Here is a 15604-nt window from a genome sequence, read left to right on the forward strand (position 1 = left end):
AAGAGAGTGTCTCAAAGGGTCCAGTTGGCTCACGTTCACCATGGTGTCATGGTGCTGCTATCCACATACTGAGGAGGCTGGGATGAATGAAAACAGTTATGTTTGATGGCAGTTAGGAGTAAGGATGTTTCTTAAAAGAATTGGTTTTTTTTAATGTAATATTTTTATGCACAAACAACTGATCTGAATCCCATCGAGATGTTGCCGGGAAGATATGAATGGGGCAGTGCATGCAAGATACCCCTCAAACATTGCATAGCTGAAAGAATTCTACATGAAGTAGTGGTGAAAAGGTTTCTCTCGGTTGATGTCAGAGACTGGCAGACAATTATAGGAAATGCCTATTTGAGGGAGCAACAGCAAGTATTAGAGCCAGGGGGGCACTTACTTTTTCCACAGACAGAATTAGCATATCTTGTTTGTTTTTTACTGAATAAATCATTGCAAATTCAAATTTTATTTTTGTTTTTATTACATTACCTTTATCTAAACATAATGTTTAAATAAAGGTCAAATTTTGATATGCCCATTTCATGGAGTGTAATTACTTTTTTACATTACTCTTTGTGTTTGCATATCTATCTATAGATATATGATATAGACATATATACAGTAGATATTTACATAGATATGAAGTGTTATCACCATGCCTAGATTAAAAGAGCTGTCTGAGGCCTTCAGAAAGGAGGTTATAGATGCTTATGAGTGTGGGAAGTGATTCAGTATACCGTGTATGTATATGTGTGTGAAATGTCATTTTCATACTGACTTAGTTAGTTTAAAACTATCCTTCTACGGGAAAGTTATTTTGGGACTAAAATTACACATCACGGTCTGCCTACTGTTATTTAACAAAGTGTTAAATGATTGTTATTGTGTTTATGAAAAGTTTTTATTACCCACTGATGAGCAGTTCATTTACCTTTCCTAGCATACGTATGCAACAGAAGAATTTGCCCACACACTTCACAATTGCTGGTGCATATAGAAATCCCCACATTATACAAGATGCACGCTCTAGTTGCAGTCGGGCCAAGTCTATCCCTTTGAAGCACCTGTTGGAAAAAAGTTTGATACTAGGGAGTGAGCCACTGACTCTGCTACAAGGTGATTACTACTGATGTGGGGTTAAAATGTGAAAAGTTGTCATTGTTGGGAGAGTGGTGAAGTTTTGGTCAGGTGCACAAGTAGGAATTTCACTGTACCATGTACATGTGACAGTGCTACTACACTTTACAGACATATACACGCTCATCTATACTGTTTTAGAGGCACCAATTAACTTATTCAAAATGTCATTGGAAATTGTGACGAAAGCTATAATGCAAGAAGAAAAATCCATATAGATACTGAGAGAAACTCCACACATACAGTAACAAGGCCAGAATTCATACTAAATGCTGAGCATTCAGCATTTTTCATTGGAAATGCTTGCCCATATCTGAAAGGTTAATGTGCATCTGAATGTTAAACTGCCACTCTGGTACAAAAAATGGCAAAAACAAAGTTCACTGCTCTTATAAGTACTCAAAGCTTCAGAAATGTGTTTAGCCTCCAGGAGAAGAAATTTTTGTGGAATATGTGAAGGTTGCTTGCCAAGGTTTTAGTGATGAAAAAACTCAGTTATTCCAGACAGTCTTTAGAGTTCTTTTAGAAGCAAATTAATGCATTTTTATATGATTCTTGCCTACTCACCTACCTGCTCTGTAACTATGGAACTGTATGTAGAAGCAAAACTGCTTCATCATTGTTCCACAATTCCTTTTATTGAATTTGTAAGATATTAGAATTATGTGTTTCCTCAAAATTTCTCCTAATCACAAAGGTAGTTTCTCAATGCCTTGTGCTACAAACAAGAGTATACAGAATTATTGTCTTTTTGACTACTTGTTAATAAAAATGCAGCCTGCACATAATCAAATATTAGTTATGTATGTCCTTACTATATGCATAGTTAATTTCCCCAACCCACTGTTAATATAAAAGCATATGAATGAAGTAAATATTAATAGTTTGCTTACAGTATAATGGCTGCATAGGCATAGAACTTTTTTTTTTTTTTTTTTATAACCTATGAGTCTCTCTTGTGCTTCCCCAGAGAGCCTTTGTCTTTCTGTTTCCAGTTAATTTCACAATCTGTGTTTGTTGTAATGTCACCCACTTACTCACACCAACTGAGTAAAACTATAAATTCCATGTAAACGACATACTATTACAGTTTGATATTTGGGGGTTTCTTATAGTCAAAATGAAAGTGTAGGGGAAGCAGAAAGTTTTCCATTTGTAGAGTATTTGGAAAATGAGCTATCTACTCAAGACTATCAATAAAATGGTCAGTTTGAGAGAGGTTACCTGGGAGACATCTTTATTTTATTAATTATTATTATAAGGTTTCCCAACACTTTAAAATGTATTGAATATTAGCTGGAAAAGTCTGCAGCTTATTCTGTTTTTAATTTGAAATATCCTCTTCTACTACTGCAGAACCTTCTAAACAATTGGTTTCAAGTTCAAGTTTATTTTTGTGTACATTTAGTACAATGAAATTGTTACTTGCACATTACATTCCCTCAGAATAGTGACAGTGATATAATACCAATATACATGTGTAGTATACACTATAGGAACGTATATGGTATTTATTATGATTATTATGATGACCAGCTGTTTAGTCTCTGAATTTTGTGGAGTGAGTGCCAGTGGCCTTGTACTGAAGGGAGGAATAAGAGAAGTGACTGCGCCGGATAACTAAGGTCTTTATTATTTTTTTTGCCGTTCTACAGCAGAGTGTTATGTTCTGAACAGAAGGTAGCTAGGGGGTGGTAGTGTTCTGTGCCTCCTTCACAACCCTCTGCAGTGCTTTACGTTCTTGAGCCTAGTAGGTGCCATTCCTAGAGGTGAGAGGGTAGATTGCACTGTGCATCAATAGAAGTCAGTGAAAACTGATGGAGTAATCCAATCTATCCTATATTTGGGCTTCGTGAATTCTAGATTCCTGAGAAGGGCCAAGTGGAGCTCATTGAGATGCCTCGCTCTGACCAGCCAACAGCAGCAGTCACTCTGGTGATCTTCATTGGGCTGATGAACTCATAGGAAAGTCATGTCCAGAAAGAAAATTGCACAAAAATGTCAACTGAATCTTTTGAGTATCCAAAAATATTACAAGAACCTTACTGACCACTTTATGCTGACAACAATATGAATAGCATGAAGTTGGATTTAAGATGATGTTGTCCCAGCTAGCTGATTTACTCCATACTGGGGAAAGCAGACATAGGATCCATGGTATTAGTATCACTAAATGAAAAGCAGATGTGGGAATTAAAAATAGGATTTTCTTTTTCATGGATTAAGTATGGTTTCTAAAAGGAACAATTACCTTAGTGCCTTAAGATGAAAATATCTGACCAATTTTGTGCTTCCGAGATACAGATGCAAAAACCACATTTTTAAATGCAAAACTGATCCAGATATTACATCCACATACTGTAGACAAGCATGAGGTGGATTTCTGCTAGGACTTGCACAAGGGAAACTTGTATTTACTCTGTATTTACATTGCTATTACAATGTGTGTTTGTAATCAAAGTATTGTGGTTCAGTATGATGATTTTTAGTCTTTAAAACCTTGCACTTTTAATTTATAAATATATTTAATTTTACTTTTGATTACTCACTGCATCCTGAGAAGCTAGTGAACATGATCAAATTATGGGTGATTATTGTACCTACTTTTTTGTGGTGGCACTCAATTGCCAATAAGGATGACTCTGTTGTGGTAAAGCTGTACTCGGCACATTTCACTGTGCAACTCACATTTGTTGTTTTCCTGCAGGTGGCCCTTAAGCTCCATTTTCACACATCTGAGCACAAAACCCTGTTGTTTCAAATCTGTGTTTCTAAAGCTATTTCAAACCATGGATCCTTCACAAAAATATTTCAGTTTGTGGAGCCTCTATGAAAATTGAAAGAAAAGCCTGAAAGGAAATTACAAAATAAAGTTATGTGCAAAATATTTTTATACATAATGTTTCAAACATGATGTATGTCAATGCAGAGTCTTACTGAAAGATTAAGTTGCATTTAGTGACAAAAGTCATTAGTATTTGGTGCACAGTTTGTTAAAGATAGCCATTAACGGAGGTGTCCTATTTAGTCTACTTTGATATTTTCTTTTGGTTGCAGCAACAGTTAAAGATCCACTTTAACATACGCATGTAGAAACTAAGTGGAGTAGAATACTAAATGATTTTTCACTTAAAGGTGCACATTCACCACAAATATTCACCAAAAATTTATTGAGGTAAATTATGTGAATTTCCCTTTGGGATTAATAAAGTATCTATCTATCTATCTATCTATCTATCTAGACTTCAGTTTTTTTAACATAACATCTGAACAAAAATCAGATAACATATTGTCTTCATTTGTAGATAGATCAATGTTTTTTTAACATTTCAAATGTGGTTTAAGGTGATCCCTGAAGAAATAAGCTAAACTTGGTCAAGAGCTGAAATATGTTTTCAAGGAACTTCATGTTCCAGTGGGTATCTTTGAAGAAATATATACTGTCACAGATTTTAATTGATGGAAATAAAATTATTTCTGGTCTCAGTTCATGACAGTCTTCTTAAAAATCTGACCTTGGGAAAATCAGTGAACTTCTAATATGAGTTATTAACTCATATTTGTAAACAAAAAAATAATAACCATGGTAATATTAATAGGTTCAGTGTAGTTAATGCGTGCATCTAGATACATGGTGACCAATACAACACTGCATGTGACCAATAGAGATGTTTAGTAAGTATCACAACAGACAGCGACCCTCTGCTTTCTCGCTTGTGTGACCACAGATTAGGGTGGCAAGAGATGCAATCAGTGTTTTGCCACACTCTGGCTCTTTACTGTTCCGCACTAATTTTTCTAGTAGCTACAAACTCCTATAAATTTTAACGAACCCCTAGGCTTCCACTGAACACATTTGAAGAAACACTAGGTTAAATAACTGTAATTTGGATGCAGTTGCCACTTAATTATAAGTAATGAATGTAGGCCTTAAGATAAATAATTTAATGAGGAAAAGGTTTTTGTGTACTGGTACCTGTGATAGCAAATAGTCACTGTATCAATTAAAGACAGACATGTTAAGACTTTCATTTAGCTTCAAAGTACTCCAAGTGATATTTTATGTTGTTGAAGTTTTCCCCATATCCACTCAAGTTTTGCCTGGATAGATACACTGGTTTATTCCATGAGTTATGTAGGGCTGGTTAATTGACCATCAGTAAGTTATCACCCTATTAGTCAATGAATGTGCCCTGTCATCCCATCTAGTGCACGTTCCTGACTTGCAACCCAGTCCTCTATGACTGAGTGAGTATTTCAGTGAACAGTTTTGGAAAATGAACTCAGTGAGTGTTGTTTTATTAGAAACATTCAGTAAATGGAGAACAGACTGTCCTTGGTGCCCTTGAGCCTATTTCTTTTACTCAAAAGAAGTGTAATACATAAGGTGAAAATGAAAACAATGGACTTTTAATTTTCAGAACCCAGTATTTATTTTATTACTACATTGGTTTAGTCCTCTAATTAGGTAACCTCACTTTTATAATAGTAATTAGAGCTTAAGGGTGTGTTGTGTTTACTATACCTTTTCATTTAATTCCTACACTTTGCTGTATACTGTAGCTCTCTTTACTTACATTAGACTTTCACAGACATTCAAATGCAAAACAGAAATAGAAAATTAGCTTAATGATACATGGATGGATGGATGGATACAACATTTTTAAACACGACACAGATAAGCTAGTGTAGTATAAAAGGCCGACTTTTGTTTCAGTTTTCCTCTATTTTTGTATTCTCAGGGTGAATCAGTGAAGTATTTCTTGGATAACCTGGACAGGATTGGCGAGTTGGTAAGTGACACGTTCACTTTTAATGGCATGATTGTTACAACCTCTTGTATAACCTCAGAACAGAATTTATGTTAAGAATATTCTGCTCATGGCTAAGTATTGTTTCTGTAAAACCAAAAAGCTGTTTTCCTCTTATCTAGTGTCTTATGAAGTTAAATCCACCCATTGTGCGTTACCACAACAGTGTACACCAGGCTTGTGTAATACTGACTATGTCTTGTAGACAATTTGACTGCAATCACCACCATAGTAAGTAGTTGGAGGCTAAAGATTTACCAAAAAATATACCTACAAGCCACAAAGTACTGCAGTCACACTTTATTATGCAACATGTTTATGTGACTACAAAGAAAGTCAATGGTTTTTAATCTGGCGGGGTACCAATCACATTTCTGAAACATTTCATTATGAATAAGCCTTTTTATTCAAATAGAGCAGTATCACTTAAATATGATACATCAAAAAATGAAAAAGCTTTAATAACACTGAATACAGTAGTTGGCTGTCAAATCAAATAATTTACATTTATCATTTTTATCCAAAGCGACATGCATTAGCATTACACGTCCCCCACACTGCCAAACAAAAAACACAAAGCAAGACTCATTCTAGTTAAACAGACAGCTCATACACCTCGACTTATTTTAGGTCCTCTCTGAATAGAAAACAATCATACAGTATCTACACCTCCTGGTTTTAAAAGAATGGCAGTGGGTATCTGCTGTACTGTGCAGTCTTTTAGACAGGTGGATAAACCGATAAAGTGCTGGTAGCACACATGAAAATTTAGCCATGGTCATAAAATGTTTCCCTTATGTTGCCCACCAAATGAGTGAATTTTCCTCCGTCTTGATGATATTTATGTGTAACATCTCTTTTTTTTGTTAAGCAATATAATCAGGGGGAACATGATTGGATATAATGGCAATTTAACAATTAAATTGACATATTAAAAAGGGTATACAGATGTGGACAAATTTGTTTGTACCCCTCCGTGAAAAAAGAACCCACAATTGTCTCTGAAATAACTTGAAACTGACAAAAGTAATTGGCCACTATCATTGTTTATTCCGTATTTAACAAAAAGCAGATTCTTTGCTTTAGTGATTTGATTCAATAGAATATTTAAAATAATAACACAAATACAATAATAACAATTCAGTAGTAACACAATAACACAAACAGAAAATGGCTTGAACAGAAATGATCCTTAACGTAATATACAGGGTGTCCCAAAAGTCACTATACACTTTTAATAAATTCCTAAAAATTACGCAAGAAACTGAGTTTATTAATATTTCTAGCATCAACAAAGGAGTCGTTGCAGTTTTACTTGCTAGGCTTGCCATGACGTTCCAACGCCTTGAAGACCAGTTCTATATCTCCACGAGTGCCTCCATTTTCAACAACTTTCAGCCACCTTCAGACGCAAGCCTCTCCAACATTTTGCAACATCTCTTCCCCGACCTCGCTGCAGGCCGTGCAGATTCTTTCCTCAAGCTGTGACAGATTACGAAGCTTAGTGGTATACACCTTGCTTTTGATATAGCCCCACAAAAAAAAAGTCACAAGGTGTAAGGTAGAAAAAAGCAAGTGTATAGTGACATTTGGGACACCCTGTATATTACTGCACAAACAAGTGATTCCTGGAGCTCTCAATGAGACTTCTGCACCTGTCCACAGGCAGTTTAATCCACTCGTCCTGAGCAAACTGCGCCAGCTGAGTCAGGTTTGACTGAGTCCTTCTCCACACTGCATGTTTCAGTTCTTTCCAGAGTTGTTCGATAGGATTCAAATCAGGGCTCATACATGGCCATTTCAGGATAGTCCAATGTTTTGCTCTTAGCCATTCTTGGGTGTTTTTAGCTGTGTGTTTTGGCTCATTATCCTGTTGCAGGATACATGACCTGTGACTGAGTCAGCTTTCTGACACAGGGCAGTATGTTTCGCTTTAGAATGTCTTGATAGTCTTGAGATTTCAATGTTATCTGCACAGATTTTAAGCCACCCTGTGCCAGACTAAGCAAAGCAGCCCCAAAACATAATTGATACATAATTGAGCCGCCTCCTGTTTTTCACAGCTGATATGGTGATCTTTTCTTTAGAAGCTTCTTTTTTTTTTCATCTGTGGACATATAGCTGATGTGACTTGCCAAGAACCCCGTGTTTTGTCTCACCCGGCCAAAGGAAATTCTCCCAGAAGCATTGTGGCTTGTCAGTATGCATTTTAGCAAATTCTGGTCTGGCTTTTTTGTTTTTCGTTTTATTCAGTTGAGTCCTCTTGGGTATTCTTCTGTTGAGCCCACTGTCACTCAAAAAGCCACAGATGGGGTGAACAGACACCGATGGACCTTGACCTTGGAGTTCACCTTGTATCACTTTGGAAGTTGCCCTTGGCTTTTTGTCTACCATTCTCATTATCCTTCTGCCCATTCTGGGGCCATTTTTCCCTTTGCAGGCCCTGTCCATGGAAGTTAGCTACAGTCCCACTGACCTGCTGTCACAGAACCATCAAGCTGCTTGGAGTTGGTCTTATAGCCTTTGCCTTTAACATTCTTGCCTATAATTTTCATCCTGGTCTCCTCTGATGACTCACCTTTGCTTTCTTTGGTCCAAGTTCAGTGTGGGACACACGGTAATACCAAACAGCAGAGTAACTATTTTTCTCCATTTAAATAAGCTGAATGACTGGAGACGTGTGATACTAAATAAAGAAAGCAGCTAGTTTGAAAAATCACTTCAATGCAATTATTTATGATTTTGTCTAGGTGTACCAACAAATACATCCAGGTCATTATAGAATATCTTTGTACAATAAGCAATACTTTGATCTATTTTCACACTTGCTTTCCTTTGCTAAAGGTAGCCCATTGACTAATTTGATTGACTATAACATGAGCTGAAGTAGCTTAAAACCATTGCAAAGTGGAGTCAGTATTGGCACTTGAACATTAATTTTAAGTGCAGTCAGCACTTACATTTCTATAGCAAAATTGAACAATCAATTTACTGTTTGGTTACATTTTCAACCCGCTGAGAAAAAAGGTAAAGTTGTCAGAAGTAATTGGGCAACAGAATGGATTGGCCTGTGTTATTTCTGCTTTGCTATCTGAAGACTGTGCATTTCTTGGGTGAAATAAAAAAGTTAAATAATAAATATGCACATAAACTATCTTCATTACAAATAAAAATAATCAGTTCATGATTATCCAAGGTAATTGATAAATCTGCTCTGTGTTTCTCAACTGTATAAAGACTAAATTGTTAGGGTCAGCACAATAGCTTAAAAAAATGTAAGAAGAAACATTTGTGTTACATGTGATTTATGAATTCAGCTGCTCTCTGTCATGGACTAAAAAAATGAGTGAACATGTCCTGCAATTTTTTTCAGTCAAATACTGCTGCTTGGAGTTAAGCCAGCACCACCACCCCTCCCCCCAAAAGGTGCATGTTAAAGTTTTAACAGAGAAATCCCATATAGTAGACAGCTGAGGACAACATGCGTCTCCTGATACTCTTTCACAAGTTACTGGAGTATTTTTTATTTTTGATCTTTTGCCTTTAGTGAGTTGTACTTTTTAGCACTGATTTATCATGCATCTTGCCTGTAAACATATATTTAAGTAGAGGCCAGGGCATGTAATACAAATTGTATTTGTACTTGATGAGACTCCAGCAAGGTGCCTACACCTGTTCTCAGCTCTCGGTGTACTCCAGACAGTAAGGCCTGAATCTTGCACCTTCATATGCTTTATGATTAGATAAGACTCCAAAGGAACTGAACTAAACAGGAACATGAACTGAATTGTCTAAGAGACCAATTTTAATGCAGTCTTTAAAGTGGTATATGTTAATTTTGAGTTGACAGGCGCCGTTTGCCTTTTAGGTGTTGTATTGATAGGTTTAAGTTAATAACTTTTATGAGTATTAGGAATTAGCTGGAGAAGACTGTGATTGGTGCATCTGTCTAGCAACATGCAGAAGGAGCCTGGATAGCTGTAGTGAGACAGATATGAAAAATGTCTTATTAAGCATTTACTTGTCCATTCTACTGAGTTCTTTAAAAGTGTGTTTCTGCTTAGGCTTCATTGGACTATAATAAGGGAAGTTTATGAACCAACCAGCTGTTTTAAGGTAATAACAGCATTCTCAAATTCTGTTAATCCAGTTTATTCATCTGTTAGTTCTCTGGAGTGGCAAAGTGGTGCAGTGGCTAATTTGCTTTTATTAGGCCCGATTTGTTGAGTTTAAAATCCAGTTCCATAGACATTGTGAATGTAGTTGTATAGTTTGCATAATCTCCTCATGGCCATATCTGTTTTCCCTGTGCTCCCTAGGGCTGTCCAATTAAGTGCTGTTATTCATTTCAAGTGCATTTTTAAAAAGTCAAACATTTGAGTGTAAAGAATGGTCGATTATTTTATTATGCACTAAATTTGTCACTGTGTCACTCCAAGCGTGCTGTGCAATACTGCCGTGTTTTACAGGTCTGTTTCTGTCATCAGTCTTTTTGCACTTTTGCTTGGTATCCTCATTAGGAAAAAAGCCTCCAGTTTCTTAAGCCAGTCCCCTTTTTTTTTTTTTTTTTTACCCTCACTACTCTGCTTTTTACAGATCCCCGTATCCCCGTAGGTGTCCAGTCAAAAAAAAAAAAATTCTTCCTAATCTATTTGAATGAATTAGTAACTTCCATCCATCCATCCATTTTCCAACCCGCTGAATCCGAACACAGGGTCACGGGGGTCTGCTGGAGCCAATCCCAGCCAACACAGGGCACAAGGCAGGGAACCAATCCCGGGCAGGGTGCCAATCCACCGCAGGACACACACAAACACACCCACACACCAAGCACACACTAGGGCCAATTTAGAATCGCCAATCTACCTAACCTGCATGTCTTTGGACTGTGGGAGGGAACCGGAGCGCCCGGAGGAAACCCACGCAGACACGGGGAGAACATGCAAACTCCACACAGGGTGGACCTGGGAAGTGAACCCGGGTCGAATTACTAACTTGTTTAAAGTAATTATTTGTTGCAGTTTTTTTTCTTATTTCAGTAGCTATTTATTTTTTCTGGTATGCAGTTTAGTGAACTTGATCCAGAAGAGTACAGCCAGCCAATAGTATCTGTATATTCTACGCTGTTCAGTGCCATTATCGACTACATGTTAAACCGGCCTTTTTTTCTGTTAACGTTTCCAACTCTGACTCGAGAATATCATGTTCTCTGAGAAAATTCCATAAATCCATTCTCGTGGTGATCTCCCAATTAGATCCTCTTCCACTTCACTGATGTTAACACACACCTTACAGTTTACTTACAGTTCACTGAACTGTATGCCAGGAAAACCGTATGGGACTCCGTAATAAGATCTGGACTGCAAGGTAGAAAGAAATACAGTATCTGTTTGAACCAATTAATACAAAATGGGGGCTCCATTTTCCTTAAAATAAGAGTCAGGAAAAAAGAATAAAAATAATCAATTCAACCGAGTTACATCATTCGTTCGAATTGATTTTTTTTTTCCAAATTGATACCTATGGGGCTCTGCAGCTTTTGGATATACAGTTGTACTAAGAATTCATTTTTAGAAGTAAGACTCTGCTCCTGATCCCCTTCTGGTTTTATCTTGAATCCAATATTCCTGACTTACTGCTGCTTTATGCTACAGCTGTTAAGCATCCATCACAGCAACCTAATGCTTATTTTCTTTCTCATTAATGATGATAGAAGATAACTGCCATACTTCCGCTTTTCCATTTATAATTGTAATGATTTTAAAATAAAAATAATTTTATAGGCCTTTTCAGTGTCAGCAATGCTGTTTTAGCTACCTCAGACAATGTGACTTTGCACATGCAGAAAATTTGAAAATTCTGATCCCTGGCTAAACAATCAGTGGAACATTTGTATGGTATTATAACCAAAAAATAATGCATAAGAGGAGTTGCAGTGCCTTGTGTAATTCTTTTTTATTTTTATATTTCCCCAGAATTATCTGCCAAGTCGACAAGATATTTTACTAGCAAGAAAGGCCACAAAGGGAATTGTAGAACATGATTTTGTCATCAAGAAAATTCCCTTTAAGATGGTGGATGTTGGGGGTCAGCGTTCACAGAGGCAAAAGTGGTTCCAGTGCTTTGACGGGATTACCTCCATTTTATTCATGGTCTCGTCCAGCGAGTACGACCAAGTTCTTATGGAGGACCGCCGCACCAACCGCCTGGTCGAATCTATGAACATTTTTGAGACCATTGTCAACAATAAGCTCTTCTCCAATGTGTCCATCATCCTCTTCCTCAACAAGATGGACCTACTGGTGCAGAAGGTGAAAGAAGTTAGCATCAAAAAGCACTTTGCTGATTTCCAGGGTGACCCTCACAAGCTAGAGGATGTACAGGCATACCTAGTTCAGTGCTTTAACAAAAAGCGGAGGAACCGAAGCAAGCCCCTGTTCCATCACTTCACGACTGCTATAGACACAGAGAATATCCGCTTTGTCTTCCTTGCTGTCAAGAATACCATTTTGCAGAAAAATCTGGAAGATATAATGCTTTAGTAATATGGCCCATATAGTTGAAACTTTAAGCTGTGCAATTGTTCTCGGTTGGGATGTGCTGGATAACACTTGTAGTGAAAGGATTTTGTTAAGTGGGATTGTAGGTCATGTCATTCATACGTGAGGAAACTTCACAAATAATCTCATCAAGTATCCCCTGTTTATTTTACTTTGGCAAAGCCAGTAGGAGGATATCCAATTTACTTCTGGTGTGGAAATTCAAAAAAAGCAGTTATTAGTATCACTAAAAAATGGCATCTGAATCAAAATGGAAGCACAAAGATAGTTTTGGACATTGGATAACATGATAAATGTATTGCACTAAAAATGAATCGCCTTCCACCCACTTTTGAGAGGTAATCCCCTTTGAGTGTTTCTTACAGATGATGACTCTAATAAATTAAAGAAAAAAAATAAAAACTTCCTATTTAAAATAACATAAAAAGGGACTAGAGAAAAAAAAAATATATATAAAAAAAAAAAAAACCTTCCAGACTACACAGTCCTGGGACTGCTCACCATCACAATTAAATAGAGGATGGAGCCAAGACCGTTTGTAATGTGCCAGGAAATGGACAAAGTTCAAAGAAAAAGTAGCAACACAATTGTTCAAGGATAAAAAAAGAAAGAAAAAAGAAAAGCTTTGAAACTCTTCTGCTCAAAGTATGGAGAAAGAAAAATGCAGAGACTTATTGCATGAGAGCATTGGAGTAGCAGGAGTGTGTTTTGAGCGTTAAATGGTTCATTTTACCGCTTCAGTTTACTTGTGCTTTTCAATGCGTACTTAAAGTCAGGCTGAACAAATTCCTGCAAAGGCTTATTCGTAGCAGTTGAATTGTATGCTTGGGTGTATGGAACAGTGTTTGTATATAAAGGCATGCACTGCCAGCTGGTTCTGGAATTGCCCCTTTGAGCATGCCAGTTTGGGTATGCCCTTGAAATCTGTAATTGTGATCTTGCTAAAAAAGCAGGATTCATATTACTTCACATAATTACATATAAATAAAATACAAGTCTCACATTAGTAAGCAAATTATTACTTACTTCATTGTACACTTAAATGTGTTTTTGGATCCCAGTGAGTCTCCTTGTGCTGATTATCCATTAATGATGTCTGTTTTCAATGGGACTGTGGCTTTGGCATCATCTGTGAAAGAAACTGAATCAAACTTGCATGTGTTAAAAATGTTGCGTGTCTCAAAGTTCATATTACCAGAATAATCAAATAAAGTGAAACTGTCTATGTGAAAAAGTAAAATTTGGCACAGTTCATTAGCAGACAGAACACAAAGTCAAGGTTTGTTTTCCAGTATAAAAATTAATAAGCATTAAGGTCACAGTACTCCTGAAACTTATGGCCAAAAAAAAAAAGTCTTTTATTTAGTTTTACTTTAAGTCATTATCTAGAAACTAACCAGTGAGTAACTTAACAGCCCACGAGTATCCTGTTTTGAGTTCTACAGTATATGAGAAAGGAAATTGTACTTTTATTTTTTGATACACTGGAAAGCTTGAACTTAACAGCTCGACTTTGTCAGAACCAGACATAAATAACTGCTGCAAACCCTTTAGTAAAATGTCTAAGAAGTGTGAAGTTCATTATAAAGACTTGTTGTATGTTTGTCAATTCGAAATAAGTTTTCAGACCTATGAACGAAAAGATGTCAATTTGTATATTTTGTGTTTGTGTGTAAATAATTACTAAAAATGTGCATGTGTGTGTATAGACAGTACATTGTTGTATACACTGATATATGGTATACTCGGTGCACCATATATAGTGAATGCTGTGTGTATACATACATGCAACAATTTGTATATAATTGCATTGTATTTGTGAATATATAGATAGTATACGCATTTATTGTATATTGTCAGAATAGCATATGTTATAGTTACAGCATGTGTCCACAGTTACCGGCATACATTAACAGTTATTCACTCATTAACCCAACTTTATAAAAAAAAAAAAAAAGACTGTTCCAGTCATACTTTATGTAATAGTAAATCTTTGTAAGAATTTTTTCATTTTTTTGTGCATATTGGACTTGTTCACCTTTTGAAAATAAAACTAGTTTGTCCGAGTAGCAAGTGTTGTCCATGGTGTTAATGTAGAGAGCTGGCAAGCTTCAGAGTCATCCACTTTTAGTTTAAAATGTTTTTACCTTTTTCCTTGCTAAAGTAAGGCTGAGATCAGAGAAGGTGGGTAGCGTCCTGCTCTGCATGGCTTAGAATTGCCAACTTGCATAGCAGAGGTGCACAGTAGTGGGAAGTTTCTTATTAAGGAGTTCACACAGTATCATATGAGTCCCTAGAGGTCAGAGTGCACAGACTGCATAATACTACTGATGAACTACCACATGGCATTTTTGACTGTATAATTAAATTATTATAGCAGCAGACAGATTTAATGTGAGAATATGCTCTCAGCCTTTCCTTGCTTGCACATACAAATTCAATAAAGGTTTCCACTAAGAAGAATGACGTGCTCAGCTTTAGTTGTGAGTGGTTGCTGATATCCCGAATGTGTCTGAGATGGCTTGCAGTAATCGGTCACAGTTATTTCTTGTCTTAATTGCTGAAGAATAATCTTGTTTGTGAGTTCAATTATAATGAGTCAGAAGACATAATAACAAACTAGGACCTGTGCAAACAAGCCACGGTTTAAATCTTTCTTTTGGTTTGTAGTGCATTTTGCCATATTGCTCAAGTGCTGTGACGTTTTAGAAGCAACTGCATTCAAGTGAAATGCATAACTTCCTTTAATCAGAGTCAAGGAGTAATGCCAACAATTTCAACGTGTTTAGGCACAGCTATTTCAATACAGAGGCATTCAGGAGTGTACACTATTGTTTTTTTCAAACAAATGCAATTTATACCCAGTGCTTTAAAGCCTGGCTCCTTTTCTGCACCTTCCTTTCTTTGTTTCAGTCAACAAGATGGAACCTTAGACTCTTTTTTTTTTTAGTTAGGCTTTTCATATTTTCCAAGATCATTGCTTCCATTTATCTTGCCCCGTAAACATTTTAGTTTTCTTAAAGGAAGACTGGAAGCTCTTGTGACTTGTTGGCTGGACTTGTGAAAGTGTTAGAAACCTTTCAACTCATACAACCCAGAACTGCT

At 36.6% G+C, this 15604-nt stretch overlaps 1 protein-coding gene across 1 annotated transcript in view; it reads left to right on the forward strand.

Moving 5' to 3' along the window:
• Nucleotides 1–14551, forward strand: part of gna12a (guanine nucleotide binding protein (G protein) alpha 12a) — a 178340-nt gene extending 163789 nt beyond the window's left edge. Inside the window, exons 3-4 of the mRNA XM_051933782.1 lie at nucleotides 5871–5921; nucleotides 11915–14551. Of these exons, the coding sequence (XP_051789742.1) occupies nucleotides 5871–5921; nucleotides 11915–12481 (618 nt within the window). The 3' untranslated portion in view covers nucleotides 12482–14551. The remainder of the gene's footprint in view (nucleotides 1–5870; nucleotides 5922–11914) is intronic.
• The last annotated feature ends 1053 nt before the right edge of the window (nucleotides 14552–15604 follow it).

This window comes from Erpetoichthys calabaricus, chromosome 11 (genome assembly GCF_900747795.2).
Source record: "Erpetoichthys calabaricus chromosome 11, fErpCal1.3, whole genome shotgun sequence".
Lineage (NCBI taxonomy): Eukaryota > Metazoa > Chordata > Cladistia > Polypteriformes > Polypteridae > Erpetoichthys > Erpetoichthys calabaricus.